Source organism: Tenrec ecaudatus, chromosome 16, assembly GCF_050624435.1.
Source record: "Tenrec ecaudatus isolate mTenEca1 chromosome 16, mTenEca1.hap1, whole genome shotgun sequence".
Taxonomy (NCBI): Eukaryota; Metazoa; Chordata; class Mammalia; order Afrosoricida; family Tenrecidae; genus Tenrec; species Tenrec ecaudatus.
In genome coordinates this window covers 4,340,614-4,356,586 of record NC_134545.1, presented here as the reverse complement: position 1 = coordinate 4,356,586, position 15,973 = coordinate 4,340,614, and the positions used below count along the sequence as shown (strand labels likewise).

The following is a 15,973-nucleotide window of genomic DNA, read 5'->3' as shown; positions in this document are numbered from 1 at the left end:
TCACCAGCTGCTGGCTGGATGAGTAAGGCCAGTGGTTCAAATCTACCCTTTAACGCTACGAGGGAAAAACAGACCTGGTGCTCCACTTTTGTGAAAATTACAACCATGACAAGGCTGGATATAGAGATGCCCCTCACCACCCTGCAGGGGGAAAAATAACAGAGAGGTGGGTGAAGGGAGACAACAGACAGTGTAAGACTCGAAATAACAACAATTATATATCGTTGATCAAGGGTTCATGAGAGTGGGAGGGTGGGGGGGTAGGAGAGAAGCCGATACCAAGGGCTCAAGTAGAAAGAAATTGTTTTGGAAATGTTGATGGCAACATATGTATACCTCTGCCTAATCCTATTGAATGGCTTGTCATAAGATTTGTAAGCGCCTGCCCCCACCCCAATAAAGCGGTTAATTAAAAATAAATAAATAAAAATAAAATAGAAAAGTTAAAAAAAATTATAACCCAGAAAGCCCTATGGGAGCTCTGTCCCATCTGTCTCCTGGTCACCGTGACAGGTCAGGATCCATGCATTGGGCCCCAACAGTGACATCAACTTTTTAAGATCAATTTGTGCTGCTCAGGAGCCTCCAGCCAAGCGCCGTGGAAACCAGCCTCTGCCCTGCCGCCTCGATGTGTGGCATCAGGGCAGGGAGTTTCCAAGGACTGGTTTTAGGGCAGGAGCCCCATTTTCTCCAGTGGGATGTCGTCCCCATAGGCACTGAGATATAGTCACTCACCACGGACTCCCAGCCGTCCTTCCTCCCACCCTGCAGTCTAACTCTGAACTCTGCCTGTGGCTATCACCCCATCTTGGAGGGAGCTAAGAGGAACAGGATGTAATTGGGATTAAGTCTGTAATTTAGTAGAGGGTGTAAATCGAGTCACACCCTTTGCCTCCTTTGGTGCGTCGTCTGCAGAAGGGCAGAAGGCACACCTCAAAGCCAGGCCTCTGAGTAGAAGAGCTAACTCGAACACGCAGAGAAATCACATGACCATCGGAAGAGCAAGTTCAACATCTGTCTGCAGTGGCAGAGGCAGCCGCACGGGGACTCTGCTCCAGCAGGTCTCTTCATCTGGCCCGATACCACGGGTCCACGAGAGACCAACAGGAGGGCTTCCTAGTCAACGGAGGCAGAGGCCAAGAGACCACGTGGCTGGAATGGCTGAGAACCAGAGAGACGTAGCTGTTGGCTGAGCAGGGGTGTTACTGTGGACTAATGCCTTACTGCGTACTGATGCTCCCTTCATCCAATAAAATAATACAGAACAAAACTCAAGGCGACTGAGCCACTGCTGACTCACAGCACCCCTGTCGGGTTTCCCAGACGGTGACTGTAGATGGGAGTCAAAAGCCCAGCCTTCCTCTCAAGGAGCTGCTGGTGGTTTCGAACTGCCGACCACGTGGACCACCGCCCAACGCGTAACCACTACACCAGGGGTCCTCAACTCCCCTGAGGACCCCCTTAACATGAGTATTTCCTTTGAGTTCTGGGTGGCCCTGCTGTACATCCTCCAAGCCGGCCCAGAAGTCGGGTGCAATGGGAGGAAGGGTCGGTGGGTGAGCTGAGTCAAGATCATGGAATGAGTGCACACCAGGCCCCTACCCCGTGGCAACAGGGAAGCCAGAGGAGGTCAGAGAGGGCCGCCCTGCCGTCTACTGCCAACAGCAACTGCTGGACGGTTATGCCTACACCAGCAGCCCCGTCCATCGAAGAGCCTCAGGCTGTTTAGAAAGCAGATGCCCGGTGCACAAGAGGCCAGTCTGCTCCTGGCTGGGGGGGTTACCGGCAGGCGTCGGGGCTGTAGAACTCCAGCGAGGACTCGGGTGTCATGAACGGGGCCCACATCTGTCCAGAAGTCCCGTTAATCATGTTGCACTGGTCAGAATGCCAGTAGTCGACCTGGGGAGAAGTATTGGAGCACGGCAGGTCAGGAGCGCCATACATGGCCCCCCAAAATGCTCTCGGGAGTTCCTCCCTCACCTACGACCCTGGTGTGGGCACTGCCTTCTCGTTCCCAACACTGTCCTCCAACAGTTCCCAGCGCCTGGCACGGCGGCTGACATCAGCTGTGCAGCCAGGCAGATGGAGGCCAAATCCCCCGCCGCTCCCTACACCCTGCCTGACGCTGTGGGAACTGTTACCCCATCTGTACAATGGGCGTGCCCCCACGGCTCTAGACTGCTGGAAGGAGCACTCCCCATGGGACAGGGTAGATCACCGGGATTCATGGAATCAGCTATGGGAAGCGACCATGGTGACGGAGGAGTCCCTGCGGAGAGAGACCCGGATGGAACAGAACAGAGGGATCCGTGTTGGGCTGCTAATCACAAGGTTCCCGGTTCGAACCCACCAGCTGCTCTGAGGGAGAGAGGTGAGGGCATCTCATAGCCACCCCATAGGATAGAGTAGGAGCACCCCATTAGTTTTCCCAGGCTTTAATCTTTACGGGACCGGACTGCCTCATCTTTTCCTTAAGAAGCAGTTGATGGGTTTGAACCTCGGGCCTCAGGCTCACCCCACAGCATCATCATGGCTCCTGAAAAACCCAGCTGCCGCGCATGAAGTTGATCCTGACGACTCAGAAGGAGCCCGGAAGACAGAGAAGAACTGCCCCCATCAGGTTTGTAACCTTCACGGGAGCCTCGTCCTTCTTCCTGGGGAGCAGCCGGTGGGTTAGAACTGCCCGCTTTGGCAGGGAGCAGCGTGTGCTCAAGGGTGGAGGCTGAGAGTAGGCTTATTCCGGCTGCGTTCTGGCCCTCCAGTCGGGGGCACGCTGTCCAGGCCCGCAGGTCCCTGCAGTGAGGATCCTGACGCAGGGTCAGGAGGTGGGGCAACTGCCCTCATCTCATCCCCTCTTCCACACGGTGGAAGTGGATAAAAACGGGCAGGAAGAGCATCCCCCCAACCAGGCACAGGGGTTTCCTGTGGTGGGCGTGTGGGCCGTGGGGAGACAGCGCCGTGTCCATCACCCATGCTAATCTTGTCCTGTGAGTGTCTTCCTGGGTTTCCAGCAGAAAGCTGTGAAACCCCTTCTATCCGTTCAGAACCACAGGAAGAAAGGAACTCAGTCCCTAGCACGCACGGGGACTTCGGTACATGCGTAGCTGCTGCCCAGCATGGACCCCAAAGTCGGAACTGAGGGGCCCTCAGAACCTAGAGCTTAAATATGAAAAACAATCCCAAATTGTGTGCTGTGTGGATTAAATGCCAATTTTTGTTTTGTTTTTTTTTAATCCCAAACTGAACCAGCTATCGTGGGCTCCCTCTCATGCCCGGTGCCCAACGCCCTGCAAAATGCAATGTGCCCCAGTACGCATAAAAAGCCAAGGTCAGTGCGAAGGTTGAGATAGCTTCTCTCTTACCAGATCAGTCTATCTGCATGTGGGCGTACCCGCCTGGAGACAGAGGAGCCGTGTCTCGATTCCTAAGACCATCGAAAATAAGTGGGGTTTTTTTTCCCCATGGTCTTAGGCCACCCCTGTGAAAGGGTCAGTCCACCCCCAAAGGGTTCGTGACCCACAGGTTGAGAACCGCTGCCCTATAGCAATAGAAAGCTTCATCTTTTTCCCTCGGAGCTGGCTGGTGGTTTCAAATTGCTGACCTTTCAGTTCGCAGCCCAACTGGGAACCAGAACACCACCAGGGCTCCTGGCTTTGTTCCTAACAGGGTGGTTTTCAAGACAGATAGCATCTAATGTATGCTGAAGGAATCCGATCCGGCAGTACATCCAGCAAGGAGCCCTGGCGGCGGCGTGCACAGTGAGGGGCTCAGTGGGGCAGGCAGCTAACTAGGTCAGCTGTTGGACACCACCAGCCACTCTGCAGGAAGAAAAGAGGCGGTTTTCTACTCCCGCCAGGAATTATAGCGTTGATACCAAGGGCCCAAGCCAAGTAGAAAGTAAGTGTTTAGAAAAGAATGACAGCTACATATGTACAAGTTGCTTGATATGATTGATGGATGGATGGATTGTTATGAGCCCCAATAAAATGATCTTTAAGAATGACAGTTTCGGACACGCACAGGGCGGTTTTTCCCTGTCCCGTAGGGTCTCGATGGGTTGACATTGACTCGCTGGCCGTGAGTTTGGTTTGGAGTTTTGGGTTAATACACTGGGAGGTTAGGATGGTTCCGATATATGATTCAAAGCAATAGATGAATATGTGATATGATCTATCGGGTATATGATACAAAGCTCTGTTTGTAGGGAAACAGACAATTTACCAATGGGTCCATTATTATTATTGTCTTACTATGTAATATCAGTTTGTAATTGTCTAAAGTCCTCTGACTGTGAAAGGGGGCGCTCACTTTCAGAACAGATGACCAGGACTTTTCCTCCCCCCCAACCCCCCCCCACATACACATTTTCTCTAGGGACATCCACACCTCCAACCTTGCAGACAGCGGGTGGGGAGGAAAAATGCAGGCCTCCCCTCCAAGAGAGCCTCCTTCCCTTGGGGGTCCCTGCTGCGGCCCGCTGAGTTTTCAGGGAGAACCTGTGTGAGGAGTGGTCAGTGCCCGGGGGCCCGCCCGGCCCGGCTCACCTTGCTGAGCCCTTTCCACTTGTCCACCAGGTGGATCCTGCTGAAGTCTTTGACGCCTGTGAACACGGTGAAGAGACCCGAGTTCGTGTTGTTGAGCTGCGGACAGCGGCAGAGACAGCATGGTGAAGGCCTCGGGCCGGGGGCCAAGGGTCCCTGGATGTCCTCCCGACTGCCCACGCACCCACCCACTCACCCCACTAGGACTGCAGGGACCTGGTTGTCTTGCCTGTGGCAGCACCCCAACATCTGGGCTCTGTAGGAGTGCCCAGGTGGACAGTGAGACCATCCTCCCAACACAGCCCAACCTAAACGGAGACTTGGCCATGGGAACCTGGCAGCCCGCTGACCCCGAGGCAGCCTCCGATGTGGAAGGCAGGCAGGGCCGAGCAGCAGAGGGCTCTTAGGTGCTGCTGTTTGCGGCTGCCATCCGGTAGATTCTGACTCAGAATGACCTTGTGTGTGCCTGAGAACTGAGCTCCAGTGGTGTGTAAGGCTGCGACCTTCCAGAAACTCGTGGCCGAGGTTGTCTTCCAAGGAACCTCCCAGTGGCCTCGAACCTCCATCTGCAGCTATCGGTTCAGTGCTTGCTCATTTGCAACATCCCAAGGCCCCCAGGGCCGTGGGGTCAGCCCTGATGTGCAGTGACGTATGTCCAAGAGCAGAGACACATGCCCTGGGGTTTCTGAGAATGTCAATCGCATCCCCTCTGTCTCCTGCAAGAGTGCCTGGTGGTTTCAGATCCCTGGCTTTGAGTTTAACGGCCCAGTGCTTCACCAGCTGGGCCGCCGGGCTTCCTTAAAAGGACAGCCCACCTCTGAGCTGTCATTCTGGGGATTCTGGTCCACACAGCCCAGCCCAGCTGCCACAAACAGTGAGGCAAACGCCTGGCTGCTCATCAAAAGGTTGGGGGCAGGGGGTGGGGGTGTTCCTGTTTACCCCCAGGTGCCTCAGAAGAAAGGGGTGGCAACCCCGTCCTCCCTAAAACCTCTTTAAGTTTACAGAACACACCCACATAGGGCGCCACTGGGCGTCGGCATCCACGGCAGGGTAGTCAGAGCTCAGGAGTGCTGTTCACAGAACCACAGCACTTTGCCCCATTGGGCTGGTCTACTCACACACCCAGAGCCTGGCGTCCTGGTCAAGAACGACCACTGTTGCGCCCCACAACACCCCAACAGCGGGTCAGCAGAGCTGAGAGAGAGGGGCCCGTGGGTGGAGGAACAGAGACTCTGTGCACAGCTGCAGGTGGTGGAACAGAACAAGGTCCGGGACCAGACCCTACAGGTAGCATAACACGCCCCTGGGGTTAATCTCTGAATTGTGACCTGAACACGCACCCCCAGTTTCCAGATGAAATGCCTTCCCTGCTCCGGACCACCATCTCCACCAGGAACCCTTCATCCCTGAGACCCCTTGGATGGCCATGCTGAGCCTCATCTGGTGCCCGGGCCAGTCCTCTCCCCAGTCCCATGCCTGTGTCCGTCGCCCCCCAGGTTGGCAGATGCTGCTCAGTGGCTCCCCTTCATGTGGCTGGCACCTGGGGCACCCTTGCACATACCTCTGCCTACAGAGTCCTAAAGGCCCATGGCTGACCATGCCAGGCACTGGGCGGGGCCAGGGAGGTGCCTGCCCAGTCTCCACTTCCCTAGTCTAGAAATAGCCTCTGGTTTTCTAAGCCAAGCACCTGTATCAAGCAGCACTGGCACCCACGCCCAGGCCTCGGCTCCCGGCTCCGTCTTGCTTCGGCCCCTGGATCTCCACCAGAGCCAGTCGGTACCCACCGGGGTCCTGGAGCCCCCGCACTCACCTCAGAGAACAGTCCGAACTTGCCCTTGAAGGGGAAGGCGTTTGGGAAGTACTGGTTGATGAAGTTTATGAAGGGGTCGTCGTAGCCCCATAGCAACTCCCCGACCGTGCGGTTCACGAAAGCGCGCTGGCCCAGGGTGCTGAAGGTCAGGGACAAGAACACCTTCAGGCTCATGGGCTTGTTCTCCATCATCGAGGACGCGGTCTGCAGGGGAAGGAGGAGTCAGGGATCAGCAGACAGCTACCCCAGGTGCTGTGGGTGGGTGGGCATCCTGTCCTGGGGAGCCTTGCTTTGGGAGGTGGGAAAGGAAAAGCCGAGGGCACAGGCTGGGGCTTCCGGGCCACACCCAGGCCGGCCCACCTAAGGCCCTTGGGGCACCCGAGACAGGGCAGCCTCACCAGGACCAAGATGTTGGGCATGACGATGTAGTCGCTCTCTGAGCCGTGGGACTTGTCTGGCTGGAACTGGAAGCTGCGGTACTCCAGGAAGGACACTGTGTCATTGTCATTGAAGGTGATGTTGGTCTTGTATCTGAACTCCCTGTGGAGGGAAAGCGGCGGCTGGGCTGGTGGGCTCCAGGGCCAATGTCAGGTGTCCCCTTGATTGCTGCAGGCACCTCCAACCCAACACAGCCAAGGTGGGGCTCGGCTAACTCCCCGAACCTGCCCCCCAGCTGCTCGTCCAACACTTATTCGACCGCTTCTGGTGCTACCCCCAACTCCACACCACGACCTTCTCCTGGGCTCAGAGCCCTTCCAGAGTACACGCCCTCCCTCCACCTTCCACCACCCAACCCAGCTCCCAGCTCAAACCCCTCCCTGCATCTTTGCAGGCACTGTCACACGGAGGGTAGAGCACGCAGCCCAGAGCCTGTCTGCAGCAAGCACAAACTTCTCCTGGCGTGAACGCTGTTCCCCTAAAACAGTGGTTCTCAAGCTCCCTAATGCCGTGACCCTTCAATACAGTTCCTCATGGGGTGGTGATGCCCCAACCACAAAATTATTTTCGTTGCTACTTCATCACTGTCATCCTGCTGCTGTGATGACTTGGGTGACCCGTGGAAAGGGTCGTTCGACCCCCCCCAAAGGGGTCACGACCCACAGGCTGAGAACCGCTGCCCTAAACACAATGCTAACCCCTGGTTCCTGTGGACGGGACCTAGTTCAGGAACAGAGTCTCTGTTGGTGCCACGAGAGAAGCTGAGGTCGTCAGAAAACCAAAGCCAAAGCCACGGCCATCAAGTCCATTCCAAATCTGAGCCACGCTGCCGGGCAGAGCAGAGCTGCCCCTGCGAGCGTCCCACCCTCTAACTCTCCTTTGTTGGATCATAATCCGTATCTCGTGCAACTCCATAGTCAAATCATATCAAGAAGGGTTGTACAACATTCCTCTGGTTCTTGAATGCTTCCCCTCCCCACCCCCGCCCCCCTGCACTATCATGGCTCCAGCTCTTACAAACCCGGCTAGACAGCAGCATGTGCACTGGTACAGAGAAGAACTCTCAGCACACAGAATCCAGGACAGATGAAGCCCTCGGGAATAGTCACGGGAGTGTGGATACCATGAGGGCAGGGAAGAGGTGGGGGAGAAAAGGGAACTGATTGCAATGATCGACATATAACTGTCCCCTCCCCGCCCACCCCCAATGATGAACAACAGAAACATGGGTGCAGGGAGACAGCGGACGGTCTAAGATATGAAAATATTAATAGTTTATAATTTATCAAGGGTTCGCGACGGTGGGATGGTAAAGGAGGGAGGGAGGGGGGAAAAAGGAGCTGATACCAACGGCTCAAGTAGAAAGCAAATGATGAGGGCAACAAGTGTTCAAATGTGCTTGACTCGATGGATGGATGTGATAAGAGTTATACGAGGCCCCAATAAAATGATTAAATTTTTAAAAGGGTTGTACAATCAGCACCACAATCAATTGTAGAACATTTTCTTCTCTCGCATGCGCATTGTTGTTAGCTCTCCGTTTCCCCCCAACTTCCCCTGCCGTGTCCCTAAGAAACCACTGATCGGGTTACTGTCTCCATAGATTTACCTATCCCGGATTTTATACACTCAGCAACGTACAAAACCAAAGAAACAGACAAAGCTAACAACAATGGCAAAACAGGAAAACCTCAATCCAAAAGAAAGCAGAAAACACTGAAAACCAGCACAACTTTAAAATGGGCCAAAGGGGAGAGGGACCAAGAGAGTGCTAAACTGTAACCTGCTTTTCCAGTGCGTTCGGCACGTTGGGAAGGGTAGTCACAGCCCTGGTCTAAGTGCAGAGGGGGCCCAGGGCGGCTTAATATAGGTCTTTCCGGTCCACTTATTTATTTAACTGATACAACTTTGTTACATCTTAACTGTATCTACTGTCACAGCCTCTACAGTATTCTCTGATTAGCAAGGCTGTTCACATCCCTCACTACAGTCAGAGGGGACTCAACAGAGGCTGAATTGATGGGTGGGCCCTGCTCATGAAATTTACAGGATTAGAAAGCCTCATCTCAGTGGCTGGTGGCCACTCCACCGCCAGGCTCCTTTTCCAAGCCATAGTGACCGTGATGTAGCCTGGGCCCTCATCTCTTTAAGGGAACACTCCCTGATGGCACGGTGGTTTGTGTCTCAGCTGCTAATCCAGAGGTCAGCGGTTTGAGCCCACCCACGGCTCCCATGGAGAAAGATGAGGTGGTCAACTCCCATAAAAGTTGACAGTCTCTGAACAGAGCTCTGAACAGAGCTCTTGTTTCCCGCGTCCATGATGCTGGTGCGGAAGCCCCAGGAAATGGAGACGCAGGCTGTGCCTCAGTGTTTCTGTCTGTGCAATGGGAGCAGTCTGCTTGGAGGGTGAAATGCAGGAGCCCTCTGAACCCCAGCAGACACGGTGACAGGTGGCCCATCCCACACCTGCCACCATCCCTGTGTGACCTGGGACATGATACCCCCATCCCCCCGGTAAACTGAGCATGACAGTGGGAGGTGATTGTGAGAACCCCAAGAGACAGAGCACACCATAATGAGGCAGCTCTATGCAGGGCACGCTCCCGCCATGTCCCAGGCACAGTGTCTGAGTCACTAGGGCTTAGCTCGAGTGAGGGTAAGGGTCCTATCAGCCATGAAGTGGCTGCTGTGTGAGGATCCCCCTTCCCGTGTTGGCCCACCCTGTGCTAGACTGGTGGGCTTCCTGTGAGAACCCACCAGTGTCTTTGTAGCCCCTGTAGCTGAAGACCACCGGGCAAGCTGGGGGCTCTGCACTCGGGCCACCGGCTCAGTCTGCTCCTGCAGGCCCCCAGACCCCTTGGGAGGGGCTGCACCCCTTGCCACCCTCACCCCCTGCCCTTTCTACCCCAATCACGCCTGCCCCCCTGCTGCTCCACAAACACTGCGGCCATCTCCAACCTCAGGGCCTCTGCATGTGCTGTTCCTGCTGCCTGGACACCATTCCCCATGGCCACCTCGCTCTGTGTTCCCACACCACCCTTCCACCTTCTGCGGACACACGCGAGCACACACACGAGGGCACACTCACCTGCTGGGGTCGTTCATCCTAACACTCAGCACTCCCTGCCTACACCCTGTCACCCGTTTATTTCCATAGCGGTTCCCTGAGGCTGCCTTACATGCCATCTCTGGGAAGCAGTGACCACTGACTTCTTGTTCCCTGGTGTGCGCCCACTGCCCAGGGCTGAGACTGGCACACCGTCTGTGCTCACCAAGCATGTGGGCTCAATGAAGGCTCAGACCCAGTAAGGGCTCAGGCTTGGGGAGGAGGTCCCTGTTTGCCTGGGGAGCAACACACACACACACACACACACACACACACACACACACACACACACACACACACACACACACACACACACACACACACACACACACACACACACACACACACACACACACACACACACACACACACACACACACACACACACACACACACACACACACCCCTCCCCTCAGAACCACATCCCCGTGGACTGAATGCCCAAACCCACTGCTTCTACCTCCTGTGCCTGGCCGGCCTAGGGGTCACACTGTTTCTGAACAAACAAAATCCCACCTGGGATTCCAGGCCCTGGTCTCAGCCGGCCTCACCTGCACACAAGCTCACCTGTACACGTAGGGTCCGCGCTCCCACACCTGGGGCTTCTCGCCCTTCAGGACCTCGCTGGGGTTGGCCACGTGGAAGAAGTAGATGGACATGTAGAAGGGGACGGGGATCTCCTTCCACATGTTGAAGGACAGGCTGCTGGGGTCGATGCGCACATTCTGTGGGGTGAGACCAGCCGGTCAGTGGGCTGCACGTGAGGTCTGCCTCTCGCCCCCCGCCCAGAGTGCCCCCTCCAGGGTGGGACTGAGGGAACAGGACAGGGAAGAGAAGGCCAGCTCATGTCACTGTGAGGCGGACATTCATGCTGTTATTGTTTTTAAATGCTTGTTAATGCTGACAGATACCACTAATCAGGGGGCTGTGGCCAATGAGGCGTCTCACCTCTCGCCATCTCCTACCCCCACCACCCAACTAAAGGAAGCAGCTGCCAGGCAGCTGCAGCTCACAGCACTGGGAGGAATTCGGCTCCTCATTCATTCACTCACTCACCCACCCACTCATTGATGCATCCATTCCATCACTCGTTCACTTAAACAGCCATCACTCACTCATTCATTCACCCACTCACTCTCTCATTGATGCATTCATTACATCATTCAGACATCCATCACTCACTCAATCACTCATTCACACTCATTCATTCACTCCCTCATTGAAGCATTCTTTCCATCACTCATTCACTTGAATATCCATCCTTCACTCACACAGTCACTAATTCACTCATCCATTTAAACATTCATTACTCATTCATGCACACACTCACTATTCTTTTTCTCACTCACTCACTCACTCACGAATTCCATCGTTACTCACTCACTCACGTGAACACTCCCTCCCTCCTCAGCCAACATGCTGAGCACTACTGGCTGCCAGACCCCACTCAGAGGAGGAGGACAGATGTCACACACTGTGGGGACAGCTGTGCCCTGTGCCTGTGACTGAGGCAGGGAGGGAAAGGACCATGGTCAATGTTACGTGAGGTGGGCAGGGGGCGATATGTAAGAACATAAATTACAAAGGGCGAGAGATGTGTAGGATCTGCAGAGGACAGTTCTCATGGCAGGGACAGCCAGCCCATGGAAAGGCCCTGGGGCAGGCAGGGGCTGCAGGAAGCTTCTCAGGGCAGAACAGGTGAGATCAGAGCAGGAGATTCGAGCACAGCCCTTTCTCACGGAGCAACGGAGGCATTAGAAACAGGCATTTGAGTGAAAGCTCCCAATACAGAAAGCTCGGCGACAACTCTGTTTTCTTAAAAAAAAGTTCAGTGCCCACTCAGACCACGTCCCCGTCACTCGCCTCTGGGAAGGGGGCTTCCTCCGGCCCCTTGGCAGTGCCAAAGGGTTTTGTAATACTTGCCCAAGCAGGATGGAGGCTGGGCCAAATGGCTGAGGACCAGAGAGAGACCCAACTGCGGATTCGCAGAGGTTTTCTGACCGGGAGCACTGTACCCTGAGTCATTCCTGGTCCTAAACTGTAAGCTGCCCCTTCCCTCACAAACCCCACAAGGAGTGAGTGGAGTCTGTGAGTAGTCATGGCAACTGATGACAGAACCGGCAGGGAAGTAGAGGGCTAGGGGAGGGGGTGGTAAAAGGTCGCAGGCATCCGGCCTCTGCTGACAGTGGTTCTCCCCCTTGAGAAGTTACACCATGTTCACATCACTCCAGCCCAGCTGTGTCTTGCTCAGGGGCACAGAGGCACCCCTTCCTAATCTGGCCCACCTGCATCACCAGTGCCCCCATGTCCACCCCCACCCCCTGGCTCCCAGTCCATCAGATAACTGCACGAAGGCTGGTGACACAAAGTGAGGCTTGCACGCTCCTGCTCCCCCATTAACATCGCCTTCCAGGTCAAGGGTTACCTTCCCTCACCCACCCACCGATGCCCTCACACAGGCGGGGGCCCAGGATGAGCTTGACCTTGGGCACTGCCCTCCCACACTGGGCCATGAGGAATAGTGTCCGGTCTCTAAGCCTCAGCTTCCCGACCTGCAGCAACAGCTGTGTCCAAATGGACCAATGTGACCTTGGAACAAAGATAACCCACCAGTAGGCAAATATGCAGAGTGACTGGGGATGGCTCTTGGTGCCTTGCAGAGGACCCACGGACTAGCACACCTGATCTTCCCTGCATACTGGCTTGTCCCACCCTCTGCAGAAGGAGGTACTTCTATTTCGCAGATGAGGAAACCAAGGCACGGAATGTCCCTGTAAACTGCTGGGAGCCACATGTGGGCACTTGAACCCAGAAGAGGAGCCTCGAACCATGGTTGGTACTCTGAACCATGAACTCTCCTGCTGGCTGGCAGGGTACAGTGACCACCCCTTCCCTCGCAACTGTCCCTTCCTGGGTCACAAGGTGGGTGATGAGCCCCCGGGCAGAACAAGGGACCATTTGTCTTTACTCCCATGGCACCTACACTGAGGGAGGGACTTGGGCATAAACCGAGGCTCTGTGAGGTGGCGTGTATCATCACCCAGCCGAGCTGACACCGGGAATGAGACCTTTAGGCTCCACAGAGCTGGGCCCCCAGAAGTCAGGGTGCACCCGGAGGCTGCCAAGAGACCACCGAGAGAAGGCACTCATCCCCCTCCACCAGCTCCACAGGGGTCTAGGGGACTAGGGGACGGGGCCCCACTCTGCTGGTGGAAACATCATGTCAAAGCCCAGCGTCCTTCCACAAGGCGTGGAGGTCCGGTGTCCTGGCCCAGTCCACAAAGACTACGCAGCACATCCTACAGGAGGGTGGCGAGCAGGGACAGGGGTCGTGAAAGCTAGCACGATGGGTCTCTGCTGCCAAGGAGGAAGAGTGAAGACCGTGGAACATTCCAGGGCACCAGCGGCTCTGTGGTCCTGGGCAAGAAGGGAGGGAACCCTTATAAAAAGACCAGACTTGCTGGTCTGACAGAGACAGTGGAAGCTTAGCCACTGGCAGGCAAACAGCAGGTGTGCTTTCGCCATGCTCCCTCGGAACATGCAATGATGTTCTATGACCACAGCAGCACCAGTCACCTCAAAAGTAAGCTGGGGATGTAGACAGAGGGGACGCAGGCAGGGGCCGGAGTGGAGATTGAATGGAAAGGGGACACTGGGGAGGAAGTGAGAAGAGCAGTCACATGGAGGAACCTGCAACCAATGTCACAAGGCCAGACGTGCATCCGGTTGTTGATACGTTGTATCAACACGTGTATCAATCACTGACTGGGAAACAGAAAGGCTCCGTGGACTTTCACCCAACCCATAATAACCAACCCAAAAAAAACAGTGTCCCGTGCACACGGTGGCTAAAGGCCACGTGGGCCATCCACACTCCAGACGGCACCCAGCCACTACCAGCTGCCACCCGGGCGCACACTCAGGGCAGGACGCCAACTGAAAGGCCCTGATTAGGAAGGACAAAGTGCAGGGGACCCCCCCACCCCGATGAAATGGCTTCTGTGAAACATCCGGGGGACAAACACGGAGCAACCGGAGTTATCGGTGGTTGTCGGGGCTCAGAGACAGGGACAGGGTGGCGCCAGTGACGTCTGTTAGGACGGTGGACGCAGTGTGTCCCTTGCTGCTATACAGACTGACACGGGGTCGCCGTGACTCGTAACCGAGGCTTGTCAGCTCCCAGTGCTCTGAGAAGTGCCACGGACCCTTCCGCAGTCCGTGGAGTAGGCAGCGGTGTGACGTGGCCCGAATGAGCAGTGTGGGAGCACCAGCGGGGAATGAGCCTGGGCTGTTGTCGGGTGGCCACGCGCGGGCGGCCTTGCTGACTCAGGGCGCTCAGTGCGGCCGGCGTGCTGCAGCCGGTGTGGCTGCGCCACGGGGCTGCTCCCTCCTGCCAAGTGGCGGCGATGCCTCCTTTTTAATAGTTTTCTGCCTTCTTTTCGAGCAAGGTTTCTATCTGCTTTACTTTGTCATTCTTGCTAGGGCTTCTTGTCCCTCGGGGGCTTGGTGGGGGAGGTTGGGGAGAGATAGGGGGCTAATCAGGAGGAGGACAAGATTGAAGAAAACGTTCTAAAACTGAGTGTGGTGATGACTGTGCAACTCTTCCTGACCCAACTGAACTACTGAATTGTATGACATGTGACATATATGCCAGCAATAATGTTGGGGGTGGGGGAATATGGTGAGAATGGCAGCTTCGATTTCTACCTTCCGCCGTCACGACCATGTTAAAATAAAGCCACCTTCCCCTCTGCTATAGTTTATATTGTGCCAGCCTGGCCAATAAACACAAGTAGGATTAACTGAAGGGCAGAGGGATAAATGGCTCGGTGAGCCTCACCTTGGTTGTTCTGTGCCTCAGTTTAAAGGGGTACACTACCTGTGGGATACCTAGCCTGTGGACTGTGTCGCTGTAAGTTGAGGTCCCTTTAAGCCCACACGATTGGAATGTTCATCTCTGGATCTGGGGACCGACAGTTGATGACAGTTGGGGACCTGCCTTGCTGTTTGCTGCCTGGGTATATATAGCCCAGCTCTCTCTACAGAAGGGGACTGGCAACTGGCAGCTCTTAAAAACTTGAAGGACTGCTAGTGTCTCATTGCTTTATAATTTAACTGTCAATTTCTTGTATTATCTATCTGTATATTATTTAACGGTTTATTTCTTGAATTATATATCTATCTTTATAAATATATTTATATATAATTACTAGCAATCTGGTTTGTCTCTCTAGAGAACCCAGTCCAATACACCCTCCAACGGCTGGCGCATCCCCACAAAGGCAGCGGGCGCAATGGAAGCCTTGGGAGCCCCGGGGCACTGTCTTCACCTACCATGCCCACATCTGGCTGTCCCCGAGGATTCCCCCCAACATCCAGTCAGTATTCACCCTCCCACGGGGACTCTTTAAAGACCCAGCTGTGTTCCTTCCATCTGAGAGGCCACCTGGCTGGGCCTCACTTTCATCATCTGCAGAATGGGTGTAATGACAGCCCCCAGCTCACCAGGCTGTTGTGAGGTTTCAATGAGTCTGTGGAGGTAAAGCTCTAGGCCGGGGGAGGGGTGGGGATGGGGGTGGGGGCGGGAAGGTCAGCCACGCAGTCATCTGGCATGGCCTCGCCCCACTCCCCCACCCTAGGTGGGAGGCAGACTTTGCCCGGGTTTGGATCCCAGGAGAGGTTTCCCTCAGGCTCACCAGGCCGCAGGCAGCTGGACCAGGCAGCTGATTAGATAACAGGCCCAGGCAGGCAGGGCTCCTGGCCTTGTGCTACACAGAGCTGATGCTGCCCACGCTCTCCAAGGTCAAAGACTGAGGCCCCAGAACTCAGAGACTGTGGGTGAGGGGCCAGGGAGGCCTTGGCGGACACTACTCCCCCTCCCCGGTCCCCAGAGCAGTCGGGAGGTCTACCTGAAGGAGGGGCTCTGGACGCTGGGGACTGAAGACAAAAAACGGACCAGAGTTGGGGAGAGTTTCATTGTACCTGGACCAGTGGGAGCGGCAGTCCAGAAATGAAGCATTGGAGAATCCACCATACAAGACCTCTCTAGTGCGCTCAAGAGAGCAGAGGGGTGCTTTG

The 15,973-nt window shown here is 55.4% G+C and overlaps 1 protein-coding gene across 2 annotated transcripts in view; it reads right to left on the bottom strand.

The window, feature by feature from the left end:
- SCARB1 (scavenger receptor class B member 1) overlaps positions 1 to 15,973 on the bottom strand; it is a 71,118-nt gene that overhangs the window by 26,130 nt on the left and 29,015 nt on the right. For both annotated transcript variants that reach the window (XM_075534442.1, XM_075534441.1), the window contains exons 2-6: positions 10,463 to 10,620; positions 6,750 to 6,891; positions 6,352 to 6,555; positions 4,545 to 4,640; positions 1,784 to 1,899 (exon numbers count right to left, since the gene is read on the bottom strand). In XM_075534442.1, the coding sequence (XP_075390557.1) occupies positions 1,784 to 1,899; positions 4,545 to 4,640; positions 6,352 to 6,555; positions 6,750 to 6,891; positions 10,463 to 10,620 (716 nt within the window). The remainder of the gene's footprint in view (positions 1 to 1,783; positions 1,900 to 4,544; positions 4,641 to 6,351; positions 6,556 to 6,749; positions 6,892 to 10,462; positions 10,621 to 15,973) is intronic.